Below are 26,107 nucleotides of genomic sequence, written 5' to 3'. Positions count from 1 at the left end.
TGAGAAGAACAAACTGTTGCAGATGTGCAAAGGACAATTCGATGCCTGTGTTGAAATTCCTAAAATATTCCATGCTGAACTTCACTGGTGGATAGATAACATTGGACGAATACCTGTCAGTATAACTTAAGTTTTGTAATGCTATATACTGTATGACTACAGTTTGAAATAATTAGCCACTCCCTCAGTACATATTGTTTTATGCAAATGAATGCTCCCCGAGCACATGTTCCGGTTTCGTTTTGGAATGCAGACGTGTCGTCTGCCAGTCAGAATTGTTTGCCAGTTTTCCTGCAATAAATAAGTATTAAGAAGATATCTTATGTTATGACATGGTGTCAGATATAAAATATGAAGACAATGGCCAAGTTTAACCCTCCAGAAGACTTCGACTTCGCTAAACCCGGCGACTGGCCGATATGGAAACAGCGCTTCATGCGGTATCGCACTGCCGTGAAATTAGACAAGGAATCAGAGTCAGTACAAGTAAACTCGCTAATTTATGCGATGGGTAAAGAAGCAGAACATGTTTTCAATTCATTTGTGTTTGGTGAAGACGAGCAGGACAAATTTGATGTTGTTTTGAAAAAGTATGAAGACCACTTTGTGCCAAAACGCAACATTATCCATGAACGCGCCAAATTTCATCAGCGTTCTCAGAGACCGGGCGAGAGTGTCGAGACGTTTATCAGACATCTGTATGAACTTGCAGAAACATGTGAATTTGGTACAGCAAAAGATGAGTCAATTAGAGACCGTATAGTAATTGGAATTTCTGATAAACAGGTTTCTGAGAAAATGCAACTGCAAGCAGGTTTGTCACTTGAACAGGCAGTTCAGTTAGCTAGAGAGACAGAATTAATTAAATCACAAGTTAAATCTCAGGATTCTAAAGACATTGAAGAAGTCAAAGGCAAAAAGAACTTTAAAGGAAAGAAGGCGTCACATGGTAGAGGCGGTTATAGTGGTAACCATGGCAACCACACATCAAACCCCAGAAGTAGTAACCAAAGCCAAGGTGGTTACCATACCAGACAGGCAGAAATGCAAACAGAGGTCAAAATAATTGTACAAGATGTGGTCATTTTCATGAAGGTAGATGCCCAGCAAGCGGTAAAACTTGCCATAAGTGTAGTAAAACTGGACACTTTGCAATTATGTGTCGCAGTAAACAGTCAGGAAGACAAGAAGTAAACAATGTAGACACTGCCAACAGTGCATCCTCAGGTTTCTTTATTGGATCATTAGATTGTGAAGATGATAATAATGCATGGATGGTGACATTGTATGTGCAAAATACCCCAGTTCAATTCAAAGTGGATACTGGTGCAGATGTGACAGTCATTTCACAGGCTACATTTGATCGGCTGAACATAGTCCCTAAACTAGAACCTCCTGATAAAGAACTTTCAGGGCATGCTCACTCCATTAACTGCATAGGACAGTTTACCACCACTGTGAAATATCATGGTACAGATTACAGATTCAAAGTGTGTGTGACAAATGGTCGCAATAATCTGTTAAGTAGAAATGTGTCACTCATGATGGGTTTTGTGGAGCCACACATTGATGAAATCAGGTCTGAAGTTTTTGGACCATTTGGACTATTGAAGTGTGAGCCAGTTCAGATCAAATTAAAGCAAGATGCCCAACCATTCAGTATATCAACTGCAAGGAGAGTACCATTTCCTTTAATGGATAAAGTCAAACAAGAATTGCTTCGGATGAAAGATGCAGATATTATTGAAGAGGTCACCGAGCCTACCGAGTGGTGCGCCCCAATGGTTCCAGTGATGAAAAAGTCAGGTCACGTCAGAATTTGTGTTGACCTGAAGCGTTTGAATGAGGCAGTGGAGCGTGAAAGGTATATGATGCCAAATCTTGAGGACATAGCCCCCAAACTGTCGGGATCAACCGTGTTCTCCACTCTGGATGCATCAAATGGATTTTACCAGATACCTCTCCATAAGGACAGTCAAAAGCTGACAACTTTCATGACCCCATTCGGACGCTATTGTTTTAAAAGGGTACCATTTGGGATAACAAGTGCACCGGAGATATTTCAAAGGAAGATGACTGAGCTGCTACATGGTCATTCAGGTGCAGAGGCCATAATGGATGACATTTTGGTGCATGGAGTTGATAAAGAGGAGCATGATCATAGGCTCAACAGTGTTCTTGACACAATTCAGAAGGCAGGCCTAAAGCTAAATAAGGACAAATGCAAGTTTCACCAGACAGAAATCACCTATTTTGGACATAAAATCAGCAAAGAAGGAATCAGTGCTGACCCAAGCAAGGTTCAAGCGATACTTGACCTGCCAGCTCCTAAGGATGTCACTGAGCTCAGACGCATCCTTGGCATGATTAATTACCTGGGGAAATTCCTCCCAGACTTGTCAACAGTGTCCAAACCAATGACTGACTTGTTGAAAAGTGATGCTGTATGGTGTTGGGGTCATTTACAGGAAAAATCATTCTCACATTGAAAAAGATGGTGACTGGTGCACAAGTACTAGATTTCTATGATCCAGCTCTGCCAACAATTGTTAGTGCAGATGCCAGCAGTTATGGGCTGGGTGCAGCCTTGTTCCAAGTGAAAGGTGATGTGATGCGACCAGTAGCCTTCTGTTCCCGTACACTAACTCCATCTGAGGTAAAGTACGCCCAGATCGAAAAGGAATGCCTCGCAGGGGTATGGGCATGTGAGAAGTTTAGTCGCTATCTTGTCGGTCTGGACTCTTTCAAGCTTCAGACTGACCACAAGCCATTGGTTCCCCTCATCAATTCTCATGATTTGAATTTTGCACCACTTCGATGTCAGAGACTATTGTTGAGACTAAGACGTTTTAACGTCACAGCTGAATATGTGCCAGGGAAATCACTCATTGTCCCAGATACCTTGTCAAGAAGTCCACTGCAAAAGAGTGATACTGATGAAGTTTGCTTCGAGGATGATATGGAAGCCTTTGTAGAGTCTGTTTCCTCATCACGGCCAATCTCGGATGAAAAAGTTGAAGCCTTGAGAATTGCTACAATGAATGATGAAGAATTACAGATGGCAATTCAGTACACCCGATCTGGATGGCCAGATCACATCCGTAGTGTTTCACCTGTTGTTCATGCATACCACCAGATTCGTGGAGAGTTGTCTGTTGACAACCACCTGCTGATATTCAGGAATCGCATTGTAGTGCCAGTAGCAATGCAATTGGAGATTCTGGATAAAATTCATCAAGGGCACCAAGGTGTTAATAAGTGTGTGGATAGGGCAGCCACTTGTGTTTGGTGGCCAGGTATCAGTAAAGACATCAGTGCTAAAGTGAGCCAGTGTGAATATTGCACCATCAATAGGCCTTCTCAGAGGAAGGAAAATCTGCAGAGTTCAGTGTTGCCAGAACGGCCATGGGAGAAAATTGGTGCAGATTTGTGTTATGTGAAAGGGGAAAATTTCCTCGTTGTGATCGATTATTATTCTCGATTCATCGAGATTGCTCACCTCAGTGTTATCAGTAGCAGAAATGTGATAGGAAAGCTGAAAGCTATGTTTGTGCGCTTTGGTGTGCCAGTTGAGTTCTGTTCTGACAATGGAACACAATTCACGTCTTCGGAGTTCAAGGATTTCGCAAGAGAATATGGATTCAAGTTGACAACTAGTAGTCCACATTTCCCACAAGCCAATGGGGAAGCGGAGAGCGGTGTGCGCATTGCCAAGCGCATACTACAGCAGGATGATCCATATATTGCTCTTATGGTGTACAGATCTACTCCAATCAGAGCCACAGGTGAATCGCCAGCACAATTAGTGATGGGTAGACAAATTAGAACCAATTTGCCTATCTTGCCAGGAAATTTGAAACCAAATTGGCCCAACATGGACAAAGTGAGAGAGACTGATGCGAGAACCAAGAAGTCTTATGAGACATTCTATAACCGACGTTACTCATCCAGGAACTTGAGTGTTCTAAATCCTGGAACACCAGTGCGTGTGAAAATTGACACTGAAAAGAAATGGACCACACCGGCAGTTGTAACTGGTGAAGCCGACACACCACGTAGTTACATTGTCCAAACTTCCAATGGAACATTTAGGAGAAATCGACGACATCTCTTAGTCGACAAGTCGAGAGATTCACCAGTGTCTGACTTCACACCCAACACTGTAGAATCTCCAGTCTGTCCAGCAGAACCTGCCAGCCACAGTAATGGTTCAGACATAAGTAGTAGTGACAATCAACAACAAGTGACAGTCACCAGATCCGGCCGCACTGTCAACCCACCGAATCGATTTGGCGATTGGGTGAAATAACCCTTTTTATGACTTTAAACATGTTAATATCATGTTGAATCAAGTAAAGTGTTAGCATTAGAAATGCTGTGTTTCAGTGTTCAAAGATTTATTTAGTTTCTTCTTCTGGAGTAGGAACTTTAGCAGTAATTATCATTAGTTGATGTGAAGTATACTATTGAGTGATTTAGTACTAGAAGTGCTAAGCAGATTTATGTTAGTAACAGTTGGTTACCATTGAGTAATAGTTTCAGTTTAGCCTAAAAGTGTTCATGTTTAACAGTTCAAATAATGTGTTAAGAGTTGAACATAAATATGCATAGATTCCATCTCAAAGGAGGGGAGATGTCAGTATAACTTAAGTTTTGTAATGCTATATACTGTATGACTACAGTTTGAAATAATTAGCCACTCCCTCAGTACATATTGTTTTATGCAAATGAATGCTCCCCGAGCACATGTTCCGGTTTCGTTTTGGAATGCAGACGTGTCGTCTGCCAGTCAGAATTGTTTGCCAGTTTTCCTGCAATAAATAAGTATTAAGAAGATATCTTATGTTATGACAATACCCAAACCTGTGTATCTGCCAGAGCCCGGCATTCACTTGACATCCGACGCTTCCCTAACAGGTTGGGGCGGTACCTGTGGGTCCCAGTCTACAGGGGGAGGGTGGTCAGAGCTAGAGCAATGCTCTCACATCAACTGTCTAGAAATACTTGCCGCCAAGTTGACCATTCAGAGTTTCTGTGCTTCGCTAACCAACACACATGTGAGAGTGTTAATTGACAACACTACTGCTGTTGCCTACATTAACAAGCAAGGGGGCAATAAATTAGACTGCTATTTGGCGGTGAGATCCTTGTGGATATGGTGCATTGCGAGAGACCTCTGGGTTTCCGCAGCTTATCTGCCGGGGGCTGACAATACCACCGCTGACCGCGAGTCACGGGACACTAATTGGCAAGATAAGGAATGGTCTCTGGGGGATGATGTATTTAGTGAGATACATTTGAAATACCCTGAGCTTGATAGAGACCTGTGTGCTTCAAGGTTGAACTATAAACTTGATAATTACGTGTCGTGGCGTCCAGACCCTGGGGCCTCAGCTGTTGATTGTTTCAGTGTCAACTGGAAAACTCACAACAATTACTGTTTTCCGCCAAAGTTCTGGGCATCTTTCTTGTGTGTCAGTGATTTCCACGCTACTAGGAGGTGTTCAATCTTCTGTATTTCACTTATCAGTAAGTATCTGTTACTGTGAACTTTTGACATTTCTGTATTTTTCTGAGTGTCGACCTTCGACCTCGTAAACTTTGTCAAGATGGTGACCCCGGGCAACGGTAGCGCTGGTTTATTGGCGAGATTACAGAAGGAACAAAACAGGAAGGAAATATCGTCGGTTCCTCAATCTCAAGACACTACAGAGAACTCTGAGGTAGACAAACAATGTCTAGGGTCTGCCCCTGCACAAGACAACCCATGTGATAACTGTGATGACAGTGAGGCACAAGAGGTGATCCTCGCGAGAGGTCACCACACTTGGGAGTGCAACCCCCGTGAGGGATGCCAGTGAAATGACATTTTTGCAATCTATGCAAGCCATGCAAGAAAAACATTTGGCTGCCTTGACTGCAGTTATTGCTGATGTTAAGTATTTCAAGCAACAGTGTTTCGAGGGTTATGAACTTGAGGGGACTGATAGCGACAATCCAAGCGGTGAAGGGGTAGAGACAACAGGAGTTGCCTCCCTTAGTGTGTCGTCATCCAATGTGGCGGCACCCAATGTTTCAAGTATTTTGTCAGGATCATCGTCGTTTTTTTGACAAACTTGCAGCCAGATATGGCACCAAGGAAAAAACAGGCCCTGATGTGGACAGGGCAGTAGCCAATCTCGTTAACAAGCTTCTTCTAACGGGGTTGGAAGATAAGCAACGGAAAGATCTCCACAACAAGCACCCTTGCTCGGCCACTGTCAAACTCTCTGTACTGAAAGTCAACCCAGGCATTTGGCAGTTGATGGTGAGCGACAGTCAGGCAAGAGCAGTGATTGGGAAACCCATGCGCCATGCGCCAACGGCTCTAATTTAACAAAAATGTCCCGGTAATGAACAAACCTGTAGCGCTAGTGGCTTCATCTAAATTTGAGAAGGTGCTTTGTTCGTTTTTATTCGTGCATAACTAAACAAGGTGATATCTCACAAAAATTAAGCAAAGAATAAGAACGGAAGTCTCGTGTGAACTAGGTCGGAAGTAGCTCTGGTGATCTGACTGGTTCTAGACCTCGTGCCTAGCAACGCTTCTGGAAATAGGCCTCGATGAAACTAAAGACAACTTACCAGTTAGACTGGTTCCCCTGCCCTATTCCGCGCTGCGCTATCGCTGCACTACACTTTGTGTAGCCAGCTTGCTGAGCGTAGCATAGGCAGAGTACCAGTCTATGAAGAGTTGCGTCCCTTTAGTTTACACACGGCACTAATTTTAGAACGCAGTATGACAGCCGCTGGTGGTTTCTCTCGGATTCGTTCTATTAATTTGTGATCAGGTATGCAAATCTACTCTAAATATGCCCCCAAAACGAATAAGAAACCTTATTACTTCACAAAGAACATTAACTTCATTCATGAAATCAAATCATGATGCTGAAGCAAGGTGTTCGTCTGTACCACTGCCAGTCCAAAGTGAAAGCGCTACTGTTAACGATGTGCAGACAGACTGTGAAAGTTCGACCTCAGCTGACCGTAAATACCACAGCAAATGGTAAAAACACTGGCCCTGGCTAGATTTTCATGATTGTAGCGGCCACAAAATTTCCGAGTCCCGTGCTGGGATTCGAACGCCGGACCCTCTGATCCGAAGTCGGACGCCTTGTCCACATGACCAAAGAGGTTAACCCCGTCAGCAAGCTGACAAGGTAAGGATGTCATCTGTGGGATGACTCCACGCCCTGCTACATACTCCCCCGTCAACAGAAGGCACGTCCCGGGCCGCATAGTTGGGTACTGGGGCTTATTTTGTTCAAATATGACATGAACGTGCTCAGCCCCACGTTGGGCGCCAATGTAGCGGCCACAAAATTTCCGAGTCCCGTGCTGGGATTCGAACGACGGACCCTCTGATCCGAAGTCCACATGACCAAAGAGGTTAACCCCGTCAGCAAGCTGACAAGGTAAGGATGTCATCTGTGGGATGACTCCACGCCCTGCTACATGATGATAAAATGTTTTGTACAATATGTACACAGAATGGGAAAAAGAACATTTTTACAACTGGTTGCAGTAATTTCAAGACATGCGGTCTGAAACGACATGCAGAATCAAAAGATCACGTGGAAGCTTCTGAAACTAAGAAAATGAGAAAGTCTTTTGACAAAGCTGTTGCTAAAGTTTACAGTGCAGAAGATGAGGCAATCCTTAAGGCTTTCAGAGTTGTTTATTGGTTGGTGTCAGAAAATTTACCTCTGTCAAAATATGAAAGTTTGATGCAGTTGTTGCAGGGACTGGAGGTAAAAGTTGACATGTTGAAAGTTAGTGATCGGGTGAATTATGCAAGCTATTATTCAGCGACAGAAATATTGTCTGCGCTTTCAGACCAGATTGATGAAACTATCAATGACAAACTCACACGCTCACCTTACATCACAATATTAGCCGATGAATCTACAGACATTGCCAACAAAAAACGCATGACTTTGCATGCAAGATTTATCGACCCAATTACATCCAAACCTGAAACTGTGTATCTGAGTGACAGAGAATACGATGATGGTACAGGAGAAGGACTTGCAAAAGAGATCCTTGATGAGTGCAGAAATAGATGCATACCTACCTCCAAGTTGATAGGATTTGGATCAGACGGAGCAAGCGTCATGACTGGGAGTGATAAGGGAGTGAAGGGCAGACTTCTTGAAAGTAACCCACACGATACATGTACATTGCATGGCACACCGGCTGTCTCTATGCACCAGCCAGGCAGCTGAAGGAATTCCAAGATTGAAGAAATATCAAAATTGGCTGACGCAACTTTTTTACTATCTTAAATCCTCTGCTACAAGAGAAAAGGAGTTGCATAAAGTCCAAGAAGTTCTTGATTATCCAGTTCTCAAGTACAAGGAAATTCACGCTGTCAGGTGGCTTTCTTGCTATGAAGCTGTAGAAGCAGTTTATCGTACTCTGGATCCACTGATCATATATTTTCACCAGAGAAATGCTGCTAAGGATCCAAAGGCAAAGGGTTTACTGAAGTTCATTGGCACTACCCAGTTCATATTTATCACCTATCTGATGATGGATGTTCTACCCCTTGTCAGCAAGTTGTGCCTACAGTTGCAGCGTCAAGACCTTGATGTTGCTATGGCCAAGGTTAGTATTTTTAGTTTTGTGTCAGAACTTAGACTGATATAGAATGATAGGATGATATAATAATTAATATGATAGGATGGTATCTGTATCGACGTTTCAAGAGTAGTCACCTCTCAGTCACTCCACTCAGTGCTCCTTGTACATCAGGGGTGATATAGATGAAAAATTACTGGAAGTGACACTCACTCTTTTAAGATTCACTCGAGACAAAAATTCTAGTAAACTGCAGACTAGGCAAGTAATTAACTTTTCAAGGTCAAACTTCTCATCTGCGCTCAGTGCAGACATCTCTTTAGTTCACTCAGATCAACAAATGCTAATGTAATTATCCACTGCTTTTGTATTCTTGTGTTCCTTTTCACACAAAAAATGTTTCATTTCAGGTGTCTATTGATGAGTGCCTTTTCAAGCTGCAGTCTTATGTTGAGGGTAAACAACTATTTCCAACCCATCTAGAACATTATGAGGCTGATGTGAGAATGCAAGAAGATGGTCAATATGAATTCAAGGGTCATATCCTGACACCTCACTTACCAACTGTGAACTTCAACTCCATAAAGAGTGAGTTCATCAACAGGCTCATAGCAAACCTCCATAACAGGTAAGCAGCATTGCTAATTATCTGTCACCTCCTCATTGCACCTCTTGTAGTACTACTCATGATCAGTGATTATTGATACAGCTGAAAGTTTGAAACCCTGTTTCACTCACAGAGTGAAATGCATATAATATTGTTACCAAGCTAAAACATGTTTTAACTAGAATAAGTAATTGACTCAAAAAGTCTAAAACATACACTTAGCTTTGAATCAATTATGACAAATAACATTGCTTGTTTCAGATTTCCCCAGAAGAGCATCATAGAAAATTTCTATGTGCTTGCTATGAGATCTATAAACTGGGAGAGTGCACCTGAAGAATATGGCAACAAGGAGATGAGTGTACTGCTGAGTCATTTTGGTGAAGAGCAGGTAAGTTCACATATTTGATGTAAATTAAAAGCATTAATCATTAATTATTCTTCATTTTCTTGATGTAAAACAGTAATGGGTAGTTTGAATACTTTCTGCTTGCACACTAGTCATACTGTGTAATATTAGTATAGACTAGTTAAATAATTATACTAGACATTAATTAAAAAATTCATGATTTTGAATTATTTACCATAGTCACATTTGTAATAATGATGAACAAGCATTAATGTCATTATTTAAAGTTTGCTTGTTTTTCCAGACACACAAAGGTAGTACTTCTGCAGCTCTTTTCAACAAAGCTCAGGTGATGAGAGAGTGGGCAGATGCCAAGATGACAGTGAGATCTCTCAAGTACCCAGTGGACAACATTAAAAATCTGTGGCAGCTTCTGACAACACACCACCAAGATGAGATACCCAATCTTATAAAGCTGGCACAGATTGCTTTATGCCTACTAGAGCCGTAACGATTCACTCACGTATTCGGTGCACCGAATAATTGGCCTGCACGAATTGTACTCGTTATTCGCTACTTAAAATACCGAATATATTCGAATATTTTTAGTCATCAGACTCATCACATATTGAAAAGAAATGGTCTAAAGTTTTTCTGAAAAAGATCGAAAACAAAGCAAAGAATGACACCATACATGACAGAGCGGGACACAATTCAGTCTCATTCATAGCAATGTATTTTATAATTTCCGCCTATTTAGTAAACAGTCAATGCATAGATTTGATAGGAAACAAACCTACCTATCGTAGTCATATTTATTTGAACGAACGTAAAATTATTCAAATAATAAACTTCGAATCGTGCACGGCGCAATACTGACTTCGCGCCATTTTGTCTGTTCAGAAACATTTATGATTCTATTACGACTTTGGTTGTTCATGTGAAACATGTATTTTAAACATCACTGACACAGCCTATATTGAAAATTAGCGATAACTAGTGCAACACAGCATTTTTGAAAGCATAGTTTATGAAAACATGTCTTTCATAAGCGTTTTACGACAACCGTAAAGTGGATCGATCTCCCTAGCAATGTCCGACAAAAGAGAATTGCTGGGCATTGCTAATGCCCCCGCCAAATTTAAATCGAATGTATGGAAGTATTTTGGCTTTCCGAAGTACAAAGAGGGGCAGGATGGATCCCTAACGATCTGCAAGCTATGTCAGCACATTTTGAGGTGAGTTATATTCGTGATGTTTCTATTTTCGTTTTGCCGATCTCGTGTTAGCAATGACGTACTTTCCCGATGTTTTGGCAATGCCGCGCTATAAATAAAACTACCAATTGTAGTACAAAACTGACTACTACAAATGTCTGTTTGTGTAACAGAGCTACTTTGCTTACATTCAAAAGCTAGTTTATTTTAGAAATATTCTTTAATTCCCAAATATTTTTAGCCAGTAAAATCTATGAAAAATAAAGTTTATTTAGTTGTATTTGTGCATTATTTTGAAGCTGATACAAGGACTTTATTAATTTTCAGTTACTCTTGCAAAAACACATCAAACATGGCTGTTCATCTGAAAAGAAAGCATTCCATTGATCTCCATGAAATGAGTGAACCTTCAAAGTGTGGAAGTTCACTTCGGAAGTGCAGTAGCAATCCTTCTACAACCGACTCTGTGATCAGTAAGCCAGTTGGTCAGCTGAGCATCCCAGAAGCTTTCATGTCAAAGCTGGCTCCTGGAAGTGCACGAGCTAAACTCATCACCAGAAATCTTGCTCTCTACATAGCCACAGACTTAAGACCTTATTCTATTGTAGAGAACAGTGCTTTCAAAAATTTTGTTCATTGCCTTGAACCAAAATACTCAGTTCCATCACGACCCACATTGAGTGAAAAAGTGATGCCGAACTTGTATGAAGAAGTGCGTCAAAGCGTTCAAAGCCAGCTCCATGAAGCACAGACAATTGCTATGACATCCGATGGGTGGACATCCAGGGCCACAGAAAGCTACATCACAATCACTGCCCATTTCATTGACTCTCAGTGGATACTTCAAAATAAAGTCTTGCAGACACGAGATATTTATGAGTGTCATACTGGAACCAACATTGCACAGGTTCTAAAAAGTGCAGTAGACGAGTGGAAGCTCGAAAGACCTCATGGACTGCAGCCACTTACATCCGACAGTGCAGCAAATATGTGTGTTGCTGCCAAGCAGGCAAACATGACTCCACATATCAAATGTTTTGCCCATGTCATTAATTTGGCCGCACAACAAGCTTTGAAAATCAGTGAAGTTCAGAGGCTGCTTGGTCGTGTGCGTAGAGTTGTAAACTATTTTCACAAAAGCTCTACTGCCAGTCAACAGCTTAAGGCTAAACAAACTCTTTTGCAGCTTCCAAATCACAAACTTTTAAGTGAAGTAAAAACTAGGTGGAACAGCGCCTATGATATGTTGGCCAGGTATCTGGAACAGCAGCCTGCTATTATGGCAACCCTTATGTCCCCAGACATAAAGAAAGACAAAGATCTGGATACTTTGTCAGTCACAGACATCACAACGGCAGAATATCTGGTTCATGTCCTTGAACCTCTCAAGACAGTTACGACTATCCTGTGTGATGCATCACAACCAACCATTTCAATGGTGCTACCACTTCTGTCAAACCTGAAGAAAAACCTGCAGGTGGCTGAGGGAGATCCAAATGTTATTCGACAAGTGAAGCTTGCAGTAGCTAACGATCTTGACAAACGATACACAGAACAAGACATCCAGACTTTGTTGAAGCAGTCATCTGCAATTGATCCACGATTCAAATCTCTCCCCTTCCTTGATGATATTGAGAGGCTTGAAGTCCAGACATCAATCGTATCTCTCATAGATCATATTGACAGAAGCTGTTCTGAGGTGAGCATCTCATTTCCAAATTTTACATAAGTTGAAATACCTAATTTAAAACATGTTTCCAGTGTTTCACTATTTCATAATTCCCAAAATTTTAAATTAACAGCAAAAGTGTTACTTTCTGAAATAATTTATTAGTCTTTATTCAGAAGTAAACCAAAATACTCAATACAATTAAAATTTCAAAACATCTAAAAAATGATTTATTTTCTGTCTGTTCTTCAGCACATTGCTGTCATCAAGACCGAACCAGGCATGGATAAAGAACCTCGTCCCTCATCATCAGCACCTGCTAGTTCTCCGCTGCCAGACCTGCCATCATTGGAAGCAGAAGTGCCAGAAACAATGCCTACTGTCACAGTAGACCAGAAAGAAGCAGAAGAACCATGTTGTAAAAAGTCAGCTCTGGAATCCCTGTTTGGGGATGTTTTTGTAGTAAAACATACACCTGCAACAAAGTCCAGAATGGACATGATAGATGAAGAGCTTCGGCTGTATAATAGCCTTGATTCTCTGAGTATCAACTCCTCTCCTCTCTTATGGTGGAAGTCCAATGAGTATAGACTTCCCTATCTGAGTAAGGTGGCCAGGCATTTGCTGTGCATCCCTGCAACAAGTGTGCCCAGTGAACGGGTATTCAGCACTGCAGGAGATGTAGTTACTGCACAAAGGGCTTCACTAAATCCCAAGAATGTGGACATACTTGTGTTTTTGAAAAAAAATGTTGCAGTTTAAATTGCTGCAATCTGTTCTGTTACCTGACCTTACGTTTTGCTTCTCATGTTGAATGTTCTAGTCTACTTAAGTGCCAAGAGGTCCAAGGCTCAAGTTAGTCTGATATTATGTTTACTTATTTATTTTTTTTGTAAAAAAAACATTAGCTGATTAAAGTTATGCAATTTAATTCACCCTGTTTGTATTTCATTCGTATTCATGAATAAATATTCGTATTCGGAGCCCCATATTCGTGATACGTATCGTATTCGGCACCTGGTGTATTCCTTACAGCTCTATGCCTACCACTGCATACTGCAGACTGTGAGAGAACATTTTCACAGCAAAACCTCATTGTTACCAAACAGAGGAACAGGCTGCTGCCAGTAATGAGTGATAAGCTCTTGAGGGTGAAACTTCATGGTAAAGGACTTAAGCATGAATTTTCAAGAGCCCTAGAACTGTGGCGTTCCAGAAAGAATAGGCTTCTTTCTTTAAAAAGAAAGAATCTTGGTGAACTTGGATCATCATCACTAACCAGAGACCACTGATCACTCACATTGGTCTCTTAGTGGCCAGCATCTTCGTAGACCACCTAAGTTCAGCTGTATTATAACAATGACTTTACCTCAGTTATGACACAAAATAAACACATCATGTGCAACTTATTTTTTATTGGCTCTAATTTTTTTCATATGGCCCATAAAATTTATAGAGGTGGGGCCAAGGGCTCTATAGTTACAAATTGCTTCCCAATCACTGCAAGAGATGTAAAAACTCAGCACATCCAGGATATACTGTGTCAGGGCGGCATGCCCATTACATTAGCCAATGACAGTCTCAATGACATGTTGAAGAAAACTGATGGTTCAGAAGATTCTAGACTTGCTGAGGTGTTAAGTCTTTTGTTGAACGGATTAGCTCTAGTCACTTCAGCTAATTATGAACGCAGTATCCAATGTAGAGATGCCATTAGGTAAAACATTAAACCTAAGCTGTGTTCAACAGGCCGAGCTCTCGGACGTACTAGCGAAGCCTTGCTACTGAACAATACGGCCAAAACAAGTTCACGCATTTCCATGCGATTTGCCTAGGGAGGTAGTGTGCTAACCAATTAAAGATGGCGTCCATCATATTGCATCTTATCCCACTGCAAATGAGCAATGCTGATAAGAACATTATATTTACAGTTTATGTTCACCCTGATGTACAGGAGAGATGTGTGCAAGGTAGGGAATTGTTTTGATTAAATACATTGTCGCTTTGAGTACTTGATTTCAGTAAATCGATTGTAGATCTATATGGCGGGAATTTATTGAAATCTAGATTCTAGATTTCACTTCAATTCGTGAGACAAACTCTTTCATAAATTTTTATGATATAGAATCTAATATTCTATATTGTCTCGTATTTTGGAAGTTGGTTAATGATATTACAAGTTTGTATATATTTTTTAAATGCAGACTCACAATTGGCAACAGAGATGTTCTTAAGAATGGAGGAGAAATACAAAGTGGACTCTTCAGGCCACAGAAACCTAAGTAAGTATGAAAGTACACCGTAATAAAGTTGAAGTGACATTGACTGTAGAAAAGATAACAATTTATTTCAAATGGAAAAGTGGGAAGTCTTTAAATGAAAATAAATTAATATATCTAATCCATATATCTACTTTGAATATTTCAACGGGATCTATTTTATACATGTGATATACCTGAAGTATTGTGTACTTATTTTACAAATATTTATTACTTTAACAATGGAATATATTCCCTACTACTAATCACATGTTTTGTTATTTTTTCATTCAGGAGCTACTGGTAATATCATCTTTTCTCTAAACATACTCATATTTGCTGGTGCAGTTCCTTTGTTTATCGTTCTGTATCATAATTTATCATGTCTTCATTACATGTGGGGTGTGTTTGTAGAAGTAGTTTGTTTATTGCCTTTTACTTGCTTATTATTTTCCTAGCTTTAGTCTTATGTGTTCTTAGCACTTTCATAGTCAAACCAGGTTCATGGATGCACAGCTCTCACCTGTAACAAAAACCATTATTTAACTAATTATGCTAATGATATCATGTATTTCCACACTGGATGAATAGGGGTTAGTCCGTACGTAATCCCATACGGGGGGGGATAGCTATCTTGTCTTTGATGTACTGACTATAGCCTGTATTGGAAAGTTGAACACTGGACAAGGGGAGCAATATAAAGTTATAACTTTTTAAGGGTTAAAAGGTTAAGAAGGTAAATTTTAACAACATTTTAATACTGCATTTAATTAACAATGCTACATAACTTGACATTTTGACATTCATAACACTATATATACAAAAAATTCTAAATTAACACTATTTTACAAAATGATAAACCATATGGTTCCTGACTATCCTTGTGATCTTGCTCCAAACAGTAACTACAATTTGAGGAATAATGAAAACTATCAGACTATAAGATGCAAATCTACTAACTGCCAAATCGTTTATGCCCGACACAATTTAACTGTGGAATGAACTACCTATAAATGCGAAAAATGCTTCCTCTGTTGGACAGTTTAAGAATCTATTCAAACCATAAGTTAATACCAACATAATGTACGATTTAAATTTTGGTAGCTAATTCTGTCAAATAACTCACTGCTGCCTTACATTGGGATGCAGTGACTTAAACAGTGACAGGTATAATCGTTTCTTCTCAGATAATGCTTCTTCCTCCTGCTCACAAGGCCCAGAGGATCTATTCCATTATATTTGTCATGCGTCCTGAATATGATAGCATTCCTTGTGTGTGACCTAAATATGACATCATTCGATACAAATCATGTTTCTATGTTCAGTAGAACAGTGTTGGCTCAGTGGGTAAGTGACAGTAATTGACTGACAACTGAACTGAGCTCACTGCAACTGACTACAACAGGCAAGCAACCCAAGCACAACACTTACACTGGATTCCATTGGATTAATTGACCGGACAAGTGGGACGACCCCCTGAATAGTCTTATTCCTAGTAATAAGTAAAGTATGTGATAAATAGTACCTTGTTTATTTTCCCCACAAATTACTAGTCCTGCATTATTTTCAGCCATTCCAATGATTGGTTTTCTGATAACGGTTTATCTTGTCTTTTACATATTTACTATCTTGATACCGCATCTTTTATAATGCATATGCACACATATATACACACACACACAGTGTTTAGTTATAACCTATTTCAATATATTGGAAATAAAGCAAAGACTTTGATTTTTATGTACTGAATTTAGTAATATATCTTATAACAGCTCAGTTATTGCCAAACATAAAATAGTAATATTTTTCTATAGATGCTGCATTACATACTAAGTTTGTTAACTTAACAAATTTGTTCCATTTTGCTGTGTGCTAGTTTGGGAGCAAATTTATTAATGCTGATTTAAATTTATTTAGTTTTAATTAAATATTCTGTAATAATTGTCACATTTCATTTAAGACAGTTTTCAAATTTAATATTTAAGAATGATATGTATAATTAATACTGCATAGTGCTTTTATATTTTCATTAAAGGTGTAGCTGAATACTTTGAACTGCTGTCTGATTTTGGATTGCTGGATCCAGCTGCCAATGAGGCTAAAGGCAAGGGGGTCAGCATAACACCAAGCACGACAAAGCCCACTGAGTTTGACCAGAGACCATATAATAGAGGGACGGCCCTCAAGCCAATGCGCGAAACCATCAGCGCTACGGCTTGTACTGCGCAGCCTATCCGGAAGCTGCGAGGAACGTGTGTTCACCTCAGTCACAGATTTTGCGTATTTTCATTACAAAGGTAAGATTTAGTTTTTCTCATTTATTCTCATGTACATACATATATTTGTAAGAGTACATCTGAGGTTTTTAGTGGTGCTAAAGCGTATACATGTCTTTGTATTTGATGAATGCTGTCTGTCAAGATCACAGATGATTTCGTTTATATAATTAGTTTATGGTACTGTAAATAGATGTAGTATGGTATTGTTAGAGTGTGTTATATATTGTTGGGAGTTGTTGTTAGATTATGTTCGGTAATACTATGGGAACAGGGTTATGTTCAGGGAAGCGTGACCAGGTATGGCCAGAGAGCTGGGGTGTTAATTTGTAAACAATAGAGAGGTGTTGAGTAGCTTGGGTATGGGAGGTCAATATAAATAGTGAGGAAGGGTAGTAATCTGCACAGTCAGCCAGAATCACCACTGTATTCACCTGTATGGGTTCAACTTTTGTATGGGATTGCATCTCACGCTGGCTGGCGTAAGTTTTTATTATCATTATTACTTTTGTATTTATTGATTGAGTAGATGTAGCAAGAAATTGTTTTACTGATGTAGTATTTCTAGATATATGTGCATATTGTAACACTATATAGCCACAAAGCCATTCAAAATTTGAATGTTATCGTTCCACAAAACCTGTTCCACTTTCAAATAAGTAAATCGGAGTAAAGTACATGCATAAAGTATAAGACATTGACACATGTCTTACTGAGTAACTGTAGTTACTTATATTGTATTGTAGTGTCCCGGAACTGGCCGGTTATCCTTAAAGTAAGGAGAGGGGTAGTATCTCCGCCTGTAAGGAGACAGACAAGAGTCTTCCCTGTTGTACAAGGAGCATGTATCTCCTAGTAATGTGAGATGTGGATGGCACAGCCATCAACCATTACACAGGCCCCTTAAACTCCGTGAGGGAAACCATCGCCTGGGTGTGAGGGATACCACACAAATACCATGACGTCACCAAGTGGAACCAAAGTGCACTGACATTCTGATTACATTGTAAAGAGAAAGTGTTCTCTCTGAGTGGCTAATTCCTTTATTGTTATTTAGTTCAATTGTTTAGTTTCTGATTGGGATTATATGTAATCATTATCTATATTAGTGAGGGTATTAGGATTTTAGTGTAGTTAGTAGTAGTAGTAGTATTATTAGAACTTTAGCAATTTAAGTGGTAGACAGAACTGTATATGTAGCTAGGTTAGGTAATTAGATTAGTTAGTTGTATTTGCACCTGTAGAATTAGTTTAGTATAGGTATTGGGGTTACTTATATCTTAAGGGGAGGAATAAAGTTTTGCAAAACAAACTATTCTTCTGTTGTGGTTACTTTGGTATGTGACATTTTGGTGGCAGCGGTGGGATAATTAGATTATTTGTCACTATCAAAGGGAACCCTAGTTGTGTTCTGTAGCGCATTTGATGTAGCGTTGTTGATTGTATATCGCTGCAGAATCTTTGTGTCCATAAAGAAGGGTTAGAACATACGGCACCACTTCTGCGTCCTTGAGTGTATGATTTGGAATTCAAGGGTGGAGGGTGTATTGTGGTTATTGGTCAGTTAAGGCCATTGGTTCGTCGTGAACATTTTGAACATTGGGATATATGGGAAATCACCTCCGGTTTTATTCTTGGTAGGATCCCTATTTATTCCAGACAGTTTGACTTTTTGTGTACCCTGCTTTGCCCTCATACAGACAATTATGGACATTGACAAACTTATCAAACTGGGTCAGAGTTTAGGGTATGAGAAAGATGATTTGAGAGTGTTTGTGAAAGAGCAAATGGAGTTGGAGAATGAGAAAGAAAAGGACAGGCTCGAACGGGAGGAAAGAGCTAGGGAGCGGGAGATTAAAAAGTTAGAACTGGAGGAAAGAAAGGAGAAAGAAAGGTTAGAATGGGAACGAGAGAGAGAACGATTAGAATTGGAGAAAGAAAAGTGTAAAATACAGTCAAATGAAAGAATAGAACTAGCCAAGTTAGAAAAGAGTGCGGCAGGAAATCAAGAAGGGCAGGTAGGAGAGAATAGATCGGCAGCCATTCCCAAGATGCCTAAAATGCCTCCATTTGACGACCACAATGACAATATTGATGCATATCTGCAAAGGTTTGAACGTGTAGCTACAGCGCAAGGCTGGGACCCGTCCCATTGGGCAGCTTACCTGTGTACTCTGCTGAAAGGTAAGGCTTTAGAAGTATACTCCCGGTTAAATGCCTTTGAGGCTGAAAATTACAATGCAGTTAAAACTGCATTACTTAAACGCTATGAAATGACTGAGGATGGATTCCATCAGAAATTTAGGACTGCTAAAACTGAAACAGGTGAGATTTTCACACAATTTGTAGTTAGAATTGAGAACTATTTCAACAGATGGATTGAACTAAGTGGTACACAAAAGACGTTCGAAGGTGTGAGAGATTTGCTGCTGCGTGAACAGATTTTGAATGTGACTGGAAGGGATCTGGGTATATTCTTGAGAGAGAGAAAGCCAAAAGACGCGATGGAAATGGCTAGACTAGCAGAGCAATTTATAGAAGCTAGAGGTACGAGTCATGGAAGATACAATAGACCAGTTATTCCAGGTCAAACTGACAAGCAGGTTTCCAAAGGGAAAATAGTCGAGGGTAGCGCATCAGGTAAACATGGTACTTGTTCCAAACAATTTGTTCCTATTAAGGAAAGGATATGTTACAACTGCAATCAAACTGGGCATTTGGCAGCACAGTGCAAGAAACCCAAGTTGAAAGTGGCAAGTATCCAGGTGAGTGAAGACAACACAAACATGTCTCTAATACATCCAGATAACACAAAAGTAGAGCCCTGCATACATGAAGTTCTAGATGGTGATGCAGCAACTTCAGAGGAGGTTACTAAAGCAGATGTAGCCTCAGGGAGTGTGCTTACCAAAGATCACCGCATGCCATTTTATCAGGGAAAGGTAAACGACACTCCAGTAGATGTGCTTAGAGACACGGGATGTAACGGTGTAATAGTGAGGAGGTCAATGGTAAAAGATGCATGTTTGACTTCAGAAACACAATCTTGTAAATTAGCAGATAGCAGGATCTTGACACTTCCGGTAGCATGGATTACTGTAAATACGCCCTTTTACACGGGTATGGTGAGAGCAGCATGTATGGACACACCAATCTGTGACTTAATATTAGGCAATATTCCCGGAGTTAGAGAGCCAGGAGATCCAGACTTGATGTGGGATAAGCAGGACATTAAAACAGTAGGTGCTGTAGAGACAAGGAGCCAGAGAAGAGTACGCCAAGTAGGCATGGAACCCTTGAAGACATTGGAACCTGTTGGGTTGACACTGAGTCGAGGTGAGTTCGTATCCCTACAACATCAGGATTCAAGTCTGAACAAAATAAGAAAATTAGTGGAAGAAGGTAAGATTAGGGAGACCCGACATAGTACTTCCTCTTACTTTGTGGAGAATGATATGCTGTATAGGAAGCATACTTCCAATAAAATGGACAATGGTAAACAAGTTGTACAGGCAGTAGTACCGGTTGGATTGCGCACACAGGTAATGAAGGTATGTCATGAAGCACTGATGGGTGGACATCTTGGAATCAAGAAGACTCTAGATAGGGTAATCTCACAGTTTTATTGGCCAGGAGTAATTGGTGATGTCAGAAGACATGTTCAGTCTTGTGATATTTGTCAACGTACCATGCCGAAGGGAAAGGTAAGGAAAATACCACTGGGACAAATGCCATTAATTGAAGTGCCATTTGAGAGGGTAGCTGTTGATTTGATTGGTCCATTGTATCCTGTCACAGACAAGGGTAATAGGTATATACTGACGGTGGTTGATTATGCAACACGATACCCAGAAGCAGTAGCTTTACCCAGAGTAGAGACGGAATATGTTGCCGAAGCTCTGTTCGAGATATTCAGTAGGGTTGGTATCCCCAAGGAGATATTAACAGACATGGGAGCCCAGTTCACGTCAGGCGTGATGAAGGAGGTAAGTAGACTATTGTCCATACATCAGCTTACTACTTCCCCTTATCATCCAATGTGCAATGGCCTAGTGGAGAAGTTCAATGGAACCTTGAAGACGATGCTGAAACGGATGTGTGCAGAACGACCAAATGACTGGGACAGGTATGTACCTGCTTTGTTATTTGCTTACCGAGAGGTACCTCAAGAGAGTTTGGTTTTTGCCCCATTTGAACTCTTATATGGACGCACTGTGAGAGGACCAGTACAGATTCTGAGGGAAATCTGGACAAGAGATATACCAAATCCAGAGGTAAGAACCACATATGAGTATGTGCTAGATCTTCAAAACCGTCTTGAGGAGACTATTCACGTAGCACAGCAAGAACTTCAAAAGAAAGCATGTAAATACAAAAAGTTCTTTGATGTGAAGTCCAAGCCAAGAAAAATGAAGGTTGGTGATAAAGTATTAATTCTGTTGCCCACTGATTCAAACAAACTGTTGCTGCAGTGGAAAGGGCCATATGAAATACTGGATACCTTTGGCATTGGCAATTACAGAATACAGGTTGGTAACAAGATTAAAACCTATCATGCCAATCTACTGAAAAGGTACATTGAGAGAGAGGAGGTCAAGGACACAGCTGTATGTGACGTCAGCATAGCTCAACTTGTGCATGTCAGTGCTGGTCTGGTGGATGTCAAGGCTGAAGAGGTGAGTATGTTAGACATAGCTTCACCTTCTTTAGTTTCTAAGGAAACGTATCAGGATGTAGACATTTCTGAAGATTTGACAGAGGAGCAACAAAATGAGGTGAAGGAGCTCATAAGTGAATTCAAAGATGTACTGAGTGATTTACCAGGGAAGGTAAATTGTATGGAATATAAGATCAAGCTGACATGTAATGAGCCTATACGATCCAAGCCCTATCCACTTCCTCATCATATGAGAGATGTTGTAGCTAAGGAGATACAGCTAATGTTAGACATGGGGGTGATAGAACCTTCTCAGTCACCATATGCATCCCCCATTGTACTTGTGAAGAAGCCTGACTCGACTTACAGATTTTGTACCGATTTTCGCAAACTGAATCAGGTGACCGTATTTGATGCCGAACCAATTCCATTAGCTGATTCCATCTTTGCACGGTTACGGAACTGTAAATATCTTACCAAAATTGATGTAAGCAAAGCATATTGGCAGATTCCAATGGAAGAGAGTAGCAAAGAACTGACAGCATTTATAACTCCTGATGGATTATACCAATGGAAGGTGATGCCATTTGGAGTAGTTAATGCACCTGCAGTATTTTCCCGACTGATGAGGCAAGTATTGCACAACATACCAAATACAGACAACTTCATAGACGACATCATAGAAGGAACTGAGAACTGGTCACACCACATGGTAAGTCTGAGAGCAATATTTACGAGGTTAAGACAATTCCATCTTACAGCTCGACCTTCAAAGGTAAAAGTGGGATATAAACATCTGGACTTTTTAGGGCACAAGGTGGGTAGTGGTCTAATTCGACCAGAAGGTAAGAATGTAGAAAAGATCCTAAATGTGGAGCGACCTCAAACCAAGAAACAAGTGAGAGCGTTGTTGGGACTGACCGGGTACTACCGGAAATTTATCCCAAACTATGCAGCCATAGCAGTTCCGCTAACTGATCTCACAAAGAAAGGAAAGCCAAACAAGGTAATATGGACAGAAAGCCAGGAATTAGCTTTCACTACGTTAAGAACCCATATGTCAAGTTTTCCTATCTTGAAACTACCCGACTTGAAGAAACCATTCTTGGTAAGAACAGACGCTTCTGACGTTGGAATCGGAGCTGTACTGCTACAAGAACAGGAAGGTGAGCGATTTCCAATATTGTTTGTGAGTCGGAAGTTAGTAGATCGTGAGAGAGCGTATTCTACAATAGAAAAAGAGTGTTTGGCTATTGTGTGGGCAATACAGAAGTTAGAAAGATATCTGTATGGGAGAGAATTTATTTTGGAGACTGACCATCAGCCCTTAATATGGATGACCAAGGCAAAAATGACCAATGGACGAGTGATGAGGTGGGCCCTGACTTTGCAACCCTACAGATTTCTAATTCGTGCAATCAAAGGAAGTGAGAATGTTGGGGCTGATCTCTTGAGCCGGTGTTCACCCTAGTCATACTATGTGTATGGTAGTGTGTAAATAATGTACTCTCTGCATATCCAGATTATTTGTCAGCAGTTATTTCTTATGTATTACTGTGCTATTGTACATTTAGACAATTGTGTTTTATGATATTTATGCATTAAAACAAACTTAAATGTGATCTTGAGTGTAATATATAATTGTACTTGTGTACAATTACTTGAAGAGGGGAGTGATGTCAAGATCACAGATGATTTCGTTTATATAATTAGTTTATGGTACTGTAAATAGATGTAGTATGGTATTGTTAGAGTGTGTTATATATTGTTGGGAGTTGTTGTTAGATTATGTTCGGTAATACTATGGGAACAGGGTTATGTTCAGGGAAGCGTGACCAGGTATGGCCAGAGAGCTGGGGTGTTAATTTGTAAACAATAGAGAGGTGTTGAGTAGCTTGGGTATGGGAGGTCAATATAAATAGTGAGGAAGGGTAGTAATCTGCACAGTCAGCCAGAATCACCACTGTGTTCACCTGTATGGGTTCAACTTTTGTATGGGATTGCATCTCACGCTGGCTGGCGTAAGTTTTTATTATCATTATTACTTTTGTATTTATTGATTGAGTAGATGTAGCAAGAAATTGTTTTACTGATGTAGTATTTCTAGATATATGTGCATATTGTAACACTATATAGCCACAAAGCCATTCAAAATTTGAATGTTATCGTTCCACAAAACCTGTTCCACTTTCAAATATGTAAATCGGAGTAAAGTACATGCATAAAGTATAAGACATTGACACATGTCTTACTGAGTAACTGTAGTTACTTATATTGTATTGTAGTGTCCCGGAACTGGCCGGTTATCCTTAAAGTAAGGAGAGGGGTAGTATCTCCGCCTGTAAGGAGACAGACAAGAGTCTTCCCTGTTGTACAAGGAGCATGTATCTCCTAGTAATGTGAGATGTGGATGGCACAGCCATCAACCATTACACAGGCCCCTTAAACTCCGTGAGGGAAACCATCGCCTGGGTGTGAGGGATACCACACAAATACCATGACGTCACCAAGTGGAACCAAAGTGCACTGACATTCTGATTACATTGTAAAGAGAAAGTGTTCTCTCTGAGTGGCTAATTCCTTTATTGTTATTTAGTTCAATTGTTTAGTTTCTGATTGGGATTATATGTAATCATTATCTATATTAGTGAGGGTATTAGGATTTTAGTGTAGTTAGTAGTAGTAGTAGTATTATTAGAACTTTAGCAATTTAAGTGGTAGACAGAACTGTATATGTAGCTAGGTTAGGTAATTAGATTAGTTAGTTGTATTTGCACCTGTAGAATTAGTTTAGTATAGGTATTGGGGTTACTTATATCTTAAGGGGAGGAATAAAGTTTTGCAAAACAAACTATTCTTCTGTTGTGGTTACTTTGGTATGTGACACTGTCATGTGTGATCGTTGTTCTGTGAGGACAATGGCGGCGGTACAAAATCGTCGAAAGTCCCGTTTTTGATTTTCAATAACAGCTACTAATTTTCAATACCAGTCCTTAGTTACCGGGATGTAATAAAAGCAGATTAGCTAAAGTTTGGTTTAGTGGTATTTATAAGTCTGTGGAGGACGTATAATTCCTTATTTTGACTCCTGCAATACGACGAAATGTGAATGTTTTCTGAAATATTTACTCCACAACACTTGATTTCCGCACGCTTTCAAAATAACAGCTTACTACCAGCATTTTTAAAATAAGTATGTGAACATGTACGGCGAATTCCTCTTTTGCTTGGTACTAAATTTATATGGCTATGATCAGTAGTTTATTTTTTATGATTTTTTACGTAAACCCGCATTTGCATCATGCACTGCACATTTCAGATACCATGTAGCAGACGACACAACATTAATTTTGTTTGTTAATATGACCCGAATATATGTTTAGTCAATTCTTCAAAAGTCTCATGCACTTATGGGTTGTAAATAATTGTACATATTTCCATTTTTGTTCATTGTGATGATTATGCTTGTAGCAAATATCCTTATTTTTCATGAAATAATATATTTTACTTTTTTCATCATTTTTCTTCTTAATGAAGTTTAATTATGATTTAAGTTACCTTATTCAACTTTATACTTATATCATTACACCAATTATAGCATAAACTTATTATTTTGTCTTGTAGATGCCCAGGAAAAAGAAAGTTCAATGAACAGTTCCTGATGATTGCAGGTAAGTAATAATGGAAGTAATATATTCAAAATGGTGTTTCTGTTAACTAAGGGTGCACACCAAAGAAATCATTTTATTGGATGAAATTGTTGATAAAAAGTTGATAATTTGTAGTTATTGGTATTTATTTATTCTATAGGTATTTGTATTATCCGTTATCTGCAGAAAAAAGTTTGAAATATCAAAACGTTTATATAGTCAAGAATTAATATTGCTTCTTTTCTTATGTAAGGAAAGATACAGTGTTAATTAAGTGCAATATTCCCATCTTGAGAGTAAGTAAAGAGATCTTGTTTGAAAGAGCATTGACATCCAGCTATCACATAATTTCAACAAGTATTTAGAGCACTGAATTCATGTTATTTTTTCTTTAATATCAAAATTGTTCATCTCCTTTTTCCAGTTCAATAGATGCACTGTGTGATAAACAGTGGAAGTCATTCTTCATTGACCTCACTGATGAACGCACGGACACCCCATGTCAGCAGGATCAGACAGATTATGATGGCGGTTCTGCCATTAATTCTGCGGTTTAGCAAAAACTGGGCGAAGATGTGAATAAGTCTGTGATGGCTGCTGACTTTCTATACAGGTGTGCATACTCTAAATAAAATCTTCCTGTATGCACATCTGATGATATATGATCCCAAGTACCTCTCTGTTGCTTGATAATGAGCTTCAATGGCAAAACCCATTGAACACATAGTGTAACTGTATTGTCACAATAACTATGAAATAAATAAAGAAATTGACTGTCCCGATAACTTGGTTTTGTCTTCAACTA

General features: G+C 39.7%; 1 protein-coding gene across 1 annotated transcript; it reads left to right on the top strand.

Moving 5' to 3' along the window:
• Nucleotides 1-11,144: 11,144 nt before the first annotated feature.
• LOC137275937 (E3 SUMO-protein ligase ZBED1-like) lies at nucleotides 11,145-25,859 on the top strand. The gene is made up of 6 exons (XM_067808200.1): nucleotides 11,145-12,491; nucleotides 12,714-13,121; nucleotides 14,009-14,162; nucleotides 14,666-14,743; nucleotides 16,755-16,971; nucleotides 25,727-25,859. The coding sequence occupies exons 1-6, from the start codon at nucleotides 11,145-11,147 to the stop codon at nucleotides 25,857-25,859; spliced, it is 2,337 nt and encodes a 778-aa protein (XP_067664301.1).
• Nucleotides 25,860-26,107: the final 248 nt, after the last annotated feature.

This window comes from Haliotis asinina, chromosome 1, assembly GCF_037392515.1.
Source record: "Haliotis asinina isolate JCU_RB_2024 chromosome 1, JCU_Hal_asi_v2, whole genome shotgun sequence".
Classification (NCBI taxonomy): Eukaryota; Metazoa; Mollusca; class Gastropoda; order Lepetellida; family Haliotidae; genus Haliotis; species Haliotis asinina.
The sequence above is the reverse complement of the archived record's forward strand: the minus strand, read 5'-3'. Positions and strand labels throughout refer to the sequence as shown.